General features: G+C 31.9%; 3 protein-coding genes across 3 annotated transcripts; 2 read left to right on the forward strand and 1 right to left on the reverse strand.

Annotated features, from left to right (window-relative positions):
* Window positions 1-485: 485 nt before the first annotated feature.
* Window positions 486-2,308, reverse strand: LOC139097012 (short-chain specific acyl-CoA dehydrogenase, mitochondrial-like). The gene is made up of 3 exons (XM_070648775.1): window positions 2,122-2,308; window positions 835-1,862; window positions 486-692 (listed from the first exon to the last, which is right to left on the reverse strand). Exons 1-3 carry the CDS (start codon window positions 2,153-2,155, stop codon window positions 543-545), a joined length of 1,212 nt encoding a protein of 403 aa, XP_070504876.1. The 5' UTR covers window positions 2,156-2,308; the 3' UTR covers window positions 486-542.
* Window positions 2,309-4,734: 2,426 nt separating this feature from the next.
* LOC139097063 (cystathionine gamma-lyase-like) lies at window positions 4,735-8,712 on the forward strand. Its single transcript, XM_070648825.1, has 4 exons — window positions 4,735-4,952; window positions 7,332-7,430; window positions 7,494-7,558; window positions 7,615-8,712. The coding sequence occupies exons 1-4, from the start codon at window positions 4,924-4,926 to the stop codon at window positions 8,640-8,642; spliced, it is 1,221 nt and encodes a 406-aa protein (XP_070504926.1). The 5' UTR covers window positions 4,735-4,923; the 3' UTR covers window positions 8,643-8,712.
* A 665-nt stretch (window positions 8,713-9,377) lies between these two features.
* Window positions 9,378-12,392, forward strand: LOC139097013 (glycerol kinase 5-like). Its single transcript, XM_070648776.1, has 3 exons — window positions 9,378-10,020; window positions 10,468-10,927; window positions 11,059-12,392. The coding sequence occupies exons 1-3, from the start codon at window positions 9,776-9,778 to the stop codon at window positions 11,902-11,904; spliced, it is 1,551 nt and encodes a 516-aa protein (XP_070504877.1). The 5' UTR covers window positions 9,378-9,775; the 3' UTR covers window positions 11,905-12,392.

Genomic DNA, 12,392 nt, shown 5'->3' on the forward strand with positions numbered 1-12,392 from the left:
CAATTGACAGCACTTTTGATGCATTGATTTATATAGAGAAAATTTTATCATTGTTATCTCATTAGGAAACTTTTAATTGGGTCAAAATACTTCATAAATATTTCTAAATTGAGGCTTCTTAATCTCACTTGAAAGGTTAATAATCGAAGGTGCTTGAAACTATGAAGCAACCTGATATACTTCAAGAGATTTGTGTTTTGTACTTTGTTATTATTTGGAATGAGTCGTCATTTTGGGGGTAGGTCAGTGTCATTCATTGTTGTGCCTCATTTTGGAGTAGTAACTTCCTGATGCGATCTTTCAAGAACTCATTGAGAGACGCTGTCGATAGAGATAGTAATGCTCTTGTCATTAGTAATTGCCAGGCGAAAGGCAGCGTTAGAGTTTGCTTCAGATGCAAACTAAGAGAAGCCATAATCATAACTGATCTGTTGGACCAGGGAAGTAAAGTAAGTCTTAAGTAGAAGTAATGTAAACACATAAAATTCAAAATTTAATTTAAACACTTTATTTAAAATATGAAAATTATTCTTATTCTAATTCTATGACATTTGTTTGATAATTTGTCCGGCAATAACAAGTCTTTGAATCTCTGATGTTCCTTCATAAATTTCGGTAATTCTAGCATCTCTGTAGTAACGTTCAGCTGGCATGTCAGAGACGTATCCCATTCCTCCAAGAATTTGGATTGCCTGTGTAAAAATAAGAAATAAATTCAATGTATTAAACTGTATGAAATTCAATGTTGGATTGGATACGGAGTAGGTGAACCACTTTGTCAAACTAGGTTATACCATATTCCGTACCCTAAAAATAAACACAATCGATTCCTACCTGATGAGAGCAGAAAGTAGCAGTTTCACTAGCTGCTAACTTAGCCATTGCAGCCTCCTTAGTAAATGGTTTTTTCTCATCCTTCAATACAGCAGCTCTCCATATCAATAGTCTAGCAGACTCAACTCTTAATGCCATATCAGCAATTTTATTTTGAATTGTTTGCATTTTACTGATTGGATTTCCGAATGCCATTCTCTTATTTGCATAATCTACAGCACATTCAAGAGAAGCTTGTGCAATACCGAGTGCTTGTCCAGCAATTCCAATTCGTCCGTCATCGAGTGTCTTCATGGCAATTTTAAATCCTTGACCTGCCTCACCGAGAATATTTTCTTTTGGAATTGCACAGTCTTCGAATATTAATGAGCATGTGGAACTTCCACGAATACCCAATTTGTCTTCTTTTGCTCCATATGAGAATCCAGGTGTTCCACGAGGTACAATAAATGCCGAGATTCCTTTATGCTTAAGTTGCTTATCAGTTGTTGCAAACACAATTGCAGCACTTGCATCTGGTCCATTTGTAATCCAATTTTTGGTTCCATTAATAATCCATTGATCTCCAACCAATTTTGCTGTTGTCTGAGCTGCAGCTGCATCACTTCCATTTCCAGGTTCCGAAAGTGCAAAACATCCAATATGATTTCCATCTGTGTATGGAGCAATAAATTCAGCCTTTTGTTCTTCAGTTCCATTATAGTAAATTGGACCAAGATATAGTGAATTATTGACGGACATAACAACACCGCAACTGGCACATCCACGAGAAATTTCTTCCATTGCAATTGCATATGCAAGATAATCAAGTCCAGTTCCACCATACTTTTCAGGCATTGTAAGACCCATCAGTCCAAGTTCTCCCATTTTTCGAATTTCATTTGCTGGAAATAAGTGTTCTTTGTCAATTTTCTTGGCAATTGGAACTAGCTCATTGTCAGCAAAATCACGGCATGTTTTTTGTAGCATTTGATGAGTCTCAGGTAGATGTGAGAGTGATGTAATCCCGCGGGATAAAAGCTTGGCACCTAAAATTGTAATTTTGAATTAATTAAATATCAGAATCGACAGGACTTGGTGGATTTGAACTTGAAAAGTCCTAAAAGTATCTAAAACTTCAATTTCATTAGGTCAGTTAGAAGTGCCCTACACAATGAAGTTTTGCATACTATGAATAATATTCAAACAGTCAAAGTACTGTCTACTGCATTAAAAGTCAGTCATAAGACATTTATTGTAATTTATTTGGAACAAAAGTTCAAAGTCCAATCCGGTTTATCGACTTACTTTTTAAATTAATAGAATTCCTTAATGCAAACATAGCTGTGATGTAATTTTGTACTTGTAAGAAACTTAATTAAAGAAAAATGAATGTTTTATATCCAAAAATTAAGTAAGAATGATGAAAAAAATTAAAACTTAAAACTTTATGTTTTTCACTCTGTTGTTTTGATGTGAAAATGATCGAACCGATTCAGCCGATTGAATGTAAACAATAAGTAGGGGAAAGTTTGTAATCATATGCTTTCAAGGTTGACTGTGAGTACGTTCAGAAATTTTTAATAATATTGTTTTGAAATTTTCTTATCAAAATTTTGATTGTTAAAGTTTGTGGCTAATTTTAATAGTTTCAATAAATTTAAATCTAATATTCAAATAATGCAATATGTTTGACAAGTTTTAATATTGAAGATTTAGATATCTAATCAAAATATAATCTAATCAAAAAATAATAATCAAATTTGCGAAATTTTAATCAAATTTTAACCAAATTTGGAAATATTGAACTTGCAAAAATATGTGAAAATTAATTAAATTTGAATAAGTAGAAAAATTACTGAGTGACAGAATCTGCAATTGAATAATTCCAGTTAATTTCGCATTTTACATTGAGTTGTTGATCAAAAAGTCCAAATAACTATGTTATCTAGAACAAAAAATTCAAAAAGTTTGTGGTAAGTATCAAAAAAAAACTTTAATAAATAATTTAATAGTTTTATTTTCCTAACAAAGTTGGTTTCCGTCGAGTCCGTACTCATAAAGTCCTAACAACTACGTTATCAGGTCCTTTTTATCAAATTTCAATTGAATAATTAATCTATGAGCTTTTGTTCCGACTTATCTTGCAATACTTCTAGTTTCTTATTCTCTAAGCTAATTTAACACAATATTCAAGTTCCTGACCAGTCAATGACTCGTTTAGTTAATGATAAATATGAACAAAACTTGTAAAAAACCACAAAAACGCAAAAAATCAGCTAATCGATTCCTAATTTGACACTGCGATATTATCTTTGACCAATTAACCAATTTGTGCTATTTGAGAACCGCACTTTTGAAAATCTCACGAGATTCTTATCGCTATCCCAGAATTGTACTGAAATCTTTTATTTAATTTTGCATTTTTTCTATTGAAAAAAATTTTAGTCAAAATTTATTTTTCATCTTGCAAAACCAAACAAGAACGAAAAGCAATTCGGGAAGCTCATCTTTCACAGATACGTATGTAAATTTTTAAAAAAATATTGATGATTTTTTAATGATTTTTTAATAAGCCATTGAGATAATCTGATTTAATTTAATTACATCAATCATGATTTTAACAGAAATGAATTAATCACCATTATCACATTATTTGGGATGGAAGTTATTAACAAAAGCATTATCTTTTTAATCATTCTGCAAATGTAATTATTATTTTTATAAAGTAAACAATAACATTCATTATGCTGTTTATTATTAAGAAAAAATGAACAATATGAGAATTTCCTTAGAATTTCTATTGATGGGAGAGATATCTCATCCATATGTAATTACTAAATGGCCCATAGTGAATCAATGAAATACTCTTTTTTGAATTTAGCATCAATCAGAACCTTGCTTTCTATAATGACCTTCTAGTGCCTAAACAAATTCGAGTATAAATTAAACAAAATGCTGATAATTCTCAAAACACGAGTTAAATTATTTTATGTTCTCAAATTTCTTATTCCTCGTGTCATAAAACTTGTATTATGTTTCCATTATTGCATCATGTTTTAGCAAATTATAATGCAATGAGTCATTATTACTATGTATATGTAGTTCTTGAGATATTTACATACATAGTTCAACTTTCTTAAGAAAAAGTCTCAAATTGTTCAGCTTTTTTTGTTTTAAAATTTTTATCTCAAGATCTCGAGTGTTCAAAAATATTTTAGAACTAGCATCAGTTGGACAATAAATTAACATCAACCAGTTGTCCACTCGGGTATAGAGAGACACAAAATTAATCTACAATAAAACTGACTATGACTTACTGAATGATAATAAATTGTCGTGACATATAACAACTAAATTAAGCAGTTGTTGATTGAAACTGAATTAATGAATCGAAACAAAATTGAAAAGGAAATGATTTGTAGATGGAATTTTAATAAGGAAATTACCTACAAAACGCACTTAATTGCTCTGACAAGATAAGCTTCATATTTCATAAAACATGAACAAAATTCCTATCAATTTGATATAAAATGCTAAAATCACATTTCTACCCTCCATGACCTTAAACCCTCTTCTACCCTAAGTTAGTCCTTAAATGCAGGAGAGGTATCCAAAATCCCTAAACTACTTCTGAAAAGTTAATTTTTAAATTGTTCAAAATATTCAAAATGTTAAATGATTATTACAAACTTATTAACCTTTGATTTACAAGTTAGATTTTGCAAAATGATGCAAATTTATTGAAATCAGCTACAAATTCGCTATTATCTTCTTTTTATCACCATTCTCAACTCTTTTTTATTTTAATTTATCTTTCTCATTTTTTTATGTTCAAAATATTCTATTCATTTTTACTCACACTGCTCATTTCGCTCATAATTTCATAAATATTTTTTTATTCTCAGCTGAGTGGAAAAAAAAATTCAGTCTCGTTTGAGCTGTGCATTAAAACAGTCGCAAAAGGAGACTTCTTTGTACATTTTTTAATTATTTTTTTTTATTTCATTTTTAAAAGACAGACAAAAATTTTTAAACTTTTTCCTTTTTGTGTCTTATTTTGTGTTTAAATTAATTAGAATTTCTTAACAATAGTTTGCCATTTATAACATGGAACAGCTAACAAATGAATTATCTGAGTGAGTATCGTGTTGGCAATTTTTTAAGTGACAATTGTGTACTCAAAGACAAATTATGAGCGAAAAAAATGGGAATTTTTGTTGTAGACTCTTAATCAGAATGATTTATAAAGGAGATAAAGTTGACAAATTATTAGATTTTGCTACTGGGAAGAATATTTTTCGGTCATATCAGCAGGGGGGAGGGTTAGGGGTTAAGGCAATACCCATATTTTGAAGCAAAACCAGTTTAATTTGCTATGACAAAATTCCTTAAAATCTCATTTTTCCAAAACTCAACTAGAATTGCTTCTATTGGCTATTGTTTTTTAATTCTAAAATCTTGTCCGGCTTGACTATGATTTTGTCCCAAATTTAATTTAAATCCAGAACCAAATCTGAATCGCCCTTGCTTATTGTCAGATTCCGGATTAACCTACTTCTTCTTTTCAAATTAGTGTTTATTTACACTCCAGATTTATGTCAAAATCAATGTTTTATAGTCATGTTGTCGACCTTTAGTTTGTTTTTATTTACAAAACGTGCTTTGTGTTCGGCATATCAGAAAAATCGGATTTTTATATCCAATAAGATGTCTTATCGCAATGCAAAAAGTGCAAATGAACGCTGAAACAAAGAATATTAAATCCATTAGAATTAGTATTTAAGGTCACCTAGAAAAATGCTAAAGAATTTTGAACTTTTTTTTTTATGGTTGATTTGAATTTTTTATTGCGTCTTCTCATTTATTTCGGGAAGGACACTCAAATAAAAAATTGTCCAAAAATTAAGAAGTGCTCTAGAAATTGACAATAATTAAAACATTTGACACCTGAAGATTTAGTGACCTAATTATTTTATTAAATCATTAAAAAGAAAGAGTTTTTCATCGCCAAGTCTTACAAGTCTGTCTAAAAATTTGCTATAATTATACCAACCACGTGGTCAGCATTAGAAAAAAAATCGCGAAATACGTTTCCTTGAAAATATTCTCGGCATTTTCTAAATTTATTACATTACATGCCGCTAAAGATCTTTTACCGGTTATCGCTGTGTAAGATGTGATTATCAAATGACGTAGTTTTTGGGAAAAAAAAAATTGAGAGAAAATTTGAATCTCAAGGTTGCGAGAAAAAAAGAAAAAAAAAAAGAATAAATTAAACAAATAATTAAAAACTAGCACATTGGCTAGAAAGAAAAACCAGACATATTCACACCATGTCTTGTATAGATTGAAAGTCTGTTTAGTGATAAGATAGTATTTTTTAGTAATTTATTATTAATTGGATTAGACGGATTTTAGAGGGAAATTACGTTAAAGGAGAGAGTAAAGGCAGGTCAAAGCATCGCTTCTTTGCGTCACTTAATAATAGAACTGCCCCAAAGTGAACGATCTCTTAATTGTCACCGTACAACTCTTAATGACATTCTGTTATGATCATCGTTAACTTAGAGTAAATAAACAACTTAAAACCTGTTATTTTACTGTATTCAAAACATATCTAGAGATTGACATTGTATTTAAGTCATTAATTGATGCAAAATTTCCCAATCAGTGTTTGGGTTTATCCATATTTTTCTGTTTTTTACTCAAACTCTTTGAATTTTATTGATTTCGTCTATACATGAATGTATGTTTAATAACAACCATTACGACTGATTGAAACTGGCATTGAGTTTCAAGCAAATTAATACTTAAAACTAATTATTTTCTGGTTAAAACTGAAAAACGCGAAAACCACAATCAATAGCATGTGAAACAGTGAATTTGAATCTAAATGTAGGTTTAAGCATCAATTTGAATGATGTAAATTTAGTTCGACTGTCTACCTATTAAAAAGCAAGTATCCTTTAAAACCTTCCATTTTATTTTGGAATAATTTTGGAATGATTCTTTTGGTAATTGAAATTACGCATCTTTTAGCCAAAAGTAATCTAGATCTGCATAATTTGCAATATTTAAATCTAATCCCGTATAGCACAAAACGATCAAAAACCGACACTAGACTAACTCTGTCCTAGTCCCAGATTTGGTTTAAATCTCGATGCCTGATTAGAGTTGTGAATTTCAAATCGCACTCAATGCCTGTCACCGACACTTATTCTTTTCAAATTAACAATATTAAGAATCTGTCTAGTCATCTGCTTCATTTAAGTTCTTAAAATACATCAAGTGTCTAACAAATTTTTATCAAATCATTCATACAGTTAACAAAACTCATTCAATTTGGAGATTATTGTACTTTAACAAGGCTTTTCAAGTAATTGATAAATTTTTATCACGTTTTATTTATCACTGATAATACTCAATTATTTTTGACAATCAAAAAAAGTTAGACGAAGATAAGAAAATAATGTACAGAATGAAATAATTTATCTTTTGTCATTTCCTTTTTTTAGAATTTCATTTGGTGAACAAATTGGATTCAGAAAGGCTGAAGAAGGTTTCGCTACTAAAGCCATTCATGTAGGACAGGAACCAGAATTATGGAATTGCAGGTATGTCCAGCATCTGTGTAAATATCAATCCTATTATTATCTGACATTTTGTTTTGTTTTTAGAGCTGTAGTTCCACTTATAAGTCTTGCAACAACTTACAAACAGTTTGCTCCTGCACAGCATGCTGGTGAGTAATTTAATGGAATTATTCTCAAAATTATTGCTGAATCATTTTAATTTTAGGATTTGAATACAGTCGCAGTGGAAATCCAACTCGTTCAGTTCTTGAAACATGTCTTGCATCACTTGACAATGGAAAATATGCTTTAACATTTGCATCCGGTCTTGGTGCTCAAACAGCAATAATCTCAACGCTTAAAACCGGCGATGTTATTATCACTGGTGATGATGTCTATGGCGGTACAAATCGATTGTTTAGAAATCTCGCAGTTAATATGGGAATGGAAGTCATTTTTGTCGACATGACTGACGTTAGCAATCTTGAAAAGGCAATGAAAGACAACGTGAAGCTTGTGTGGTTGGAAACGCCAACAAATCCATCGATGAAAGTCATTGATATTCAAAAAATTTCAGATTTTGTTCATAAAAATTCTGAAGCTTTTGTCGTTGTTGACAATACATTCCTGTCCGCATATTTCCAACGTCCACTTGAACTTGGTGCTGATGTTGTTGCTTATTCTCTTACAAAGTACATGAATGGACATGCTGATGTTGTTATGGGCAGCATTGCAACAAGCAATGAAAAGATTTATGAGAGACTCAAGTTTTATCAAAATGCAGCCGGAATTGTGCCATCACCATTTGACTGTTATTTAGTCAATCGTAGTTTAAAGACACTTTCATTGAGAATGGAAAGACACTTTAAAACTGGAATGGCTATTGCTAAATATTTAGAAGCACATGAAAAAGTTGAAAAAGTCTTGCATCCAGCATTAAAATCTCATCCACAATATGAGACAACATTAAAGCAAACTTATGGACATTCCGGTGTATTTTCGTTCTATTTACGTGACGCAAATCTCGAAAAATCAACAAAATTCCTTCAATCATTGAAAATTTTCATGATTGCTGAAAGTCTTGGTGGATTTGAGAGTTTGGTTGAACTTCCATCAATTATGACACACGCCAGTGTACCAGAAGATCAACGAAAGGAATTGGGCATTAATGATGGATTAATTCGTGTCAGTGTTGGTCTTGAAGATGCAAAGGATTTAATTGCAGACTTTGATGATGCTTTTAAACAGATTTAAAATTTAAATTTGTAAAGACGTTTATTGCATTTATTTGTGTAATAAAAATTGTTTGTTCTGTCAAGAAAAATGTGAAATTTTAAATTATCCTTTTTAGTGAAATTGATTAAATCATCAAAGTTATTTTACTTTTGACAGAACCGGATGACGCATGGCGTGATTAAGGCGAGAAATCTGATTTCAAGTCTATGCGGATCAAGACAGAGATTGGTTATCTCCAATTCTAATTCCAGTTCGTCTAGTCGATTAGACTCTGTTGTCTAGCTACGAAAGCTATATTCTGGAACTAGATTCGATGAAATCCGGTTGCGACAGAATTTATTCGACTAGACAGCTTGGAGCCTGATCCAGAGACATTTAGTCTGTCTCAGATCGGCAGAGTCTAGTCGGCTAGACAGCTTGGGACCAGATTCAGAAACATTCAGTCTGTCTTAGGTCGGCCAGAATCTAGTTGACCAATTTAAAGATCTGAATTGAATAAATCAATTAATCCGGCCCAGACTGGCGTGTCTCGTATTCAGTTTAAATCCAATCATGTCACGCTGACGTTATGTTGGACTTTAAATCGATTTGTGCTGCTCCAGAGAATATCAGGCCTCTTTTGGGTCTTGTATATCAAGTAACCAGTAAAAATTCCACTTTGATCCAGTTTTAATCCAGACACCTGTTTAAATACAAATTTATTACAAAATTATATTTTTTTTCTCGAAACGTAAAATTTGAAATCTAACCAGCAATAATCCATAACCGTCTTTTGTTTTTACAATCCTTGTGGCAAACATAACCATAATCAGCTGTTTTGTGTTTACATTCTTGCGTCTGTTTTTTGTTTACGTAAACATAGAAACGTCAGCGACAGGAACAAAAATAGATAAACTTGTTTAAAGGTGTGATTGTGTTTGTTTGACGTAATTAAATGTCTTTTGTGCTATAAAAAAGATTTATTGAAAAAAAAATTACAAATACAGATCAATTTAATTCAAAATTTGACCTAATCAGCTCACATTTTATTTCCCCTACAATTTTATTTAATGCTTATCATCCGACACATTTTAAACTACTTAGTAAAAATTTGCAGTTCAAGTTTGTCACATCTGCTGGATATAAAAGTGTGAATTTAAGCATAAAAAATAATGACAAAATATATTGCAGTGCTTGATGTTGGAACGACTTCCGTTCGGTGCTTCGTTTATGATGAAAAATTTACTATTTTATCAACGTCAGCTAAGGAAATTGAAAATTTAGTGCCACAACATGGATATCATGAAATTGATCCAGAAGTGTTAGTTAACACCTGTATTGATGTCATCAAAAGTGCTGTAACGAGTGCCAAAGTGTCATATTCTGACATTGTTCTTGGGATTTCAACATTAAGAGCGTAAGGATTTGTTTGGATTTTGTGAAACAGAGTTGGTGATTTTGTAAAGCGTGTTGATTTGCATAAGTTGGTTACTCGGTCCAAAATCCGACAATAGAGCGTTGTCACTCTAGAATGATACCGGATTTAAATCGAATCCTGTACCAAGTCTGAGTCACATACGAATTTTTGATGGATCAATTGATTTGTGTCAAATTTGAGCTATTCAAGATAGATCAAGTGCCATACACTCTAATAAGGGTTGATACGGAATGATGACCAATCCCCTCCTCATTATTTGGACATAATTATTCAATTTTTTCAATTTTTGGAATATAAAACCACCATTATCCAATAATATTCACCGAAGACCATCCTTTGCACCAACTCTGTTTTTAATCTAATAATTTCTTTCACATTTTCATTATCAATCTTCATTTGTATGTGTTTGTTACGCTCTCTTTGTAGATCATTCACAACATGGAATACAAATACCGGCAAAACATATCACAACATTATCACATGGAAAGATATTAGAGCTGATGATATTGTTAAAAAATGGAATAATTCCTACTCATTTAGTGGAATTCATCTGGGTTCTAATTTCCTGTACTGCTTTACTCGGTCTCAGAAATTCCTTGCTGGATCAGTGATAAAGTTGACAAATCCACAGGTTGTGCCAAAACTTTTGTGGTGCTTGCAAAATAATAAGCAGCTTCAAGATAGCTTAAGGAAGAATGAAGCTAGTTTTGGAACTGTCGATGCATTTTTACTATATAGACTGAGACGAGGAACTTCAAGTGATAAAGTGGAAACAGTTATGGATGTGACAAATGCCATTGCGACAGGACTTTATGATCCATTCACAATGAGCTGGGCGGGATGGGCTATAAATTTGTTTAAAATTGAAAGGAAGTTATTGCCGAAGGTAAGAATGAATAGCATAAGCTAATTAATCAATCTAAAATCCAACACAATGACGGCATGGCTCTGGCATCGTGCCTGCATCGATTAATTCAGTGCATCGATTAATTCAGTGTCATCTATTATTTATTCCAGGTTGTCGACAACTCTCATGACTTTGGATTTACTCATCCATCAGTATTTGGAGCTCCAGTTAAAATCAGCACAATTATTGCAGATCAATCAGCATCCATGTTTGGTCACTGTTGTTTTAATAAAGGAGATGCCAAAATAACACTTGGAACTGGAACATTCTTCTGTATTAATACAGCCTATAAAATTCATGCCAGTATTCACGGTCTATATCCACAAATATCATACAGTATTCGAGACCTAGGAACTGTCTTTGATGTTGAAGGATCTTCAAATAATACAGCAAATGTCATCCTTTGGGGAATGCAAATTGGACTTTATAATGATCCACAGGAAACTTCTGGAATGGCTGAAAGTGTTACTGACACTGACGGTGTCTATTTTGTACCAGCATTTGGTGGACTTTCTGCACCAATTAATGATCCATATGCTGGATCTGGATTTATTGGTATTAAATCATCAACAACAAAAAATCATATGACTCGTGCAATTTTAGAATCGATTGTTTTTCGTGTTGTACAGCTGATTAATGCCTCATTTAAGGAAACAAATTATAAAGTTGAGAATCTTCGTGCTGATGGTGGAGTTTCTAAAAATGATTTTGTCTTGCAAACATTAGCAGATGTGTGTCAAGTTACAGTCGAAAGAAGTGATCCAGAAACAACAAGTTTGGGTGTTGCACACTTATGTGCTTATAATATGAACAAAGTAACGATTGAGGAGCTGCAAAACCAATATACAGCATTGAAAGTATTCAAACCGAAGATTGAGAATCGTGAAAAGATTCTTGATGCATTTGATCAATGGGAAAAGGCAGTTGATAGATTTAAGGTTTGGTATCAAAATTAAGTGATATTTTTTACTTTAATTTTTGTAAGATAAAATAGTTATGGAGAGGGTAATGCTTTATTATACCGAGTGGAACAGGTTACGGGTATTTGATTGTAAGGCTAGTTATAAGTTGCGAATAATCACAGCATGTTCTACTCGGAAATTGGTTAAGAAAGACTATAAATTGCTTTTAATTCTTTAAATATACCCGAATAACACGAGTTGGTTAATCGATCTAAAATACAGCACTAGGCCGACGGTACCCTTGCACTCGGATTCTAATCGAATCTGGCCACAAGTAAAAGTTTCGCCAGTGTAGGGTCGGACTTTCAAACGATTAGCCGACTTATGCTATACGGGTTAAGCTTTGATTCTTAACATTTGACTACATTAATATAAAATAAATTAATGCTCAAATATGACTCCAAATTTAAAAGAATTTGTTATAATAGATATAAGGATTTTTATAAAAATTTGGGAAAAAGTTATTTCAAAATAAAGCAACT

This window comes from Chironomus tepperi, unplaced genomic scaffold, assembly GCF_022539635.2.
Source record: "Chironomus tepperi strain 1889 unplaced genomic scaffold, CSIRO-AGI_Ctep_v1 contig_412, whole genome shotgun sequence".
In the NCBI taxonomy this organism is placed as follows: Eukaryota; Metazoa; Arthropoda; class Insecta; order Diptera; family Chironomidae; genus Chironomus; species Chironomus tepperi.

Bases quoted from the DNA above. Each gene is read 5' to 3' on its own strand.
- LOC139097012 (XM_070648775.1), bottom strand. From the start codon at position 2,155: ATGTTTGCATTAAGGAATTCTATTAATTTAAAAA. The intron at 1,863-2,121 runs GTAAGTCGATAA...TTACAATTTTAG, and splicing joins GAATTCTATTAATTTAAAAA to GTGCCAAGCTTTTATCCCGC. The intron at 693-834 runs GTAGGAATCGAT...ATTTTTACACAG, and splicing joins CTACTTTCTGCTCTCATCAG to GCAATCCAAATTCTTGGAGG.
- LOC139097063 (XM_070648825.1), top strand. From the start codon at position 4,924: ATGGAACAGCTAACAAATGAATTATCTGA. The intron at 7,431-7,493 runs GTATGTCCAGCA...TTTTGTTTTTAG, and splicing joins CCAGAATTATGGAATTGCAG to AGCTGTAGTTCCACTTATAA. The intron at 7,559-7,614 runs GTGAGTAATTTA...TTTTAATTTTAG, and splicing joins TGCTCCTGCACAGCATGCTG to GATTTGAATACAGTCGCAGT.
- LOC139097013 (XM_070648776.1), top strand. From the start codon at position 9,776: ATGACAAAATATATTGCAGTGCTTGATGTTGGAACGACTTCCGTTCGG. The intron at 10,021-10,467 runs GTAAGGATTTGT...CTCTCTTTGTAG, and splicing joins GGGATTTCAACATTAAGAGC to ATCATTCACAACATGGAATA. The intron at 10,928-11,058 runs GTAAGAATGAAT...TATTTATTCCAG, and splicing joins AAAGGAAGTTATTGCCGAAG to GTTGTCGACAACTCTCATGA.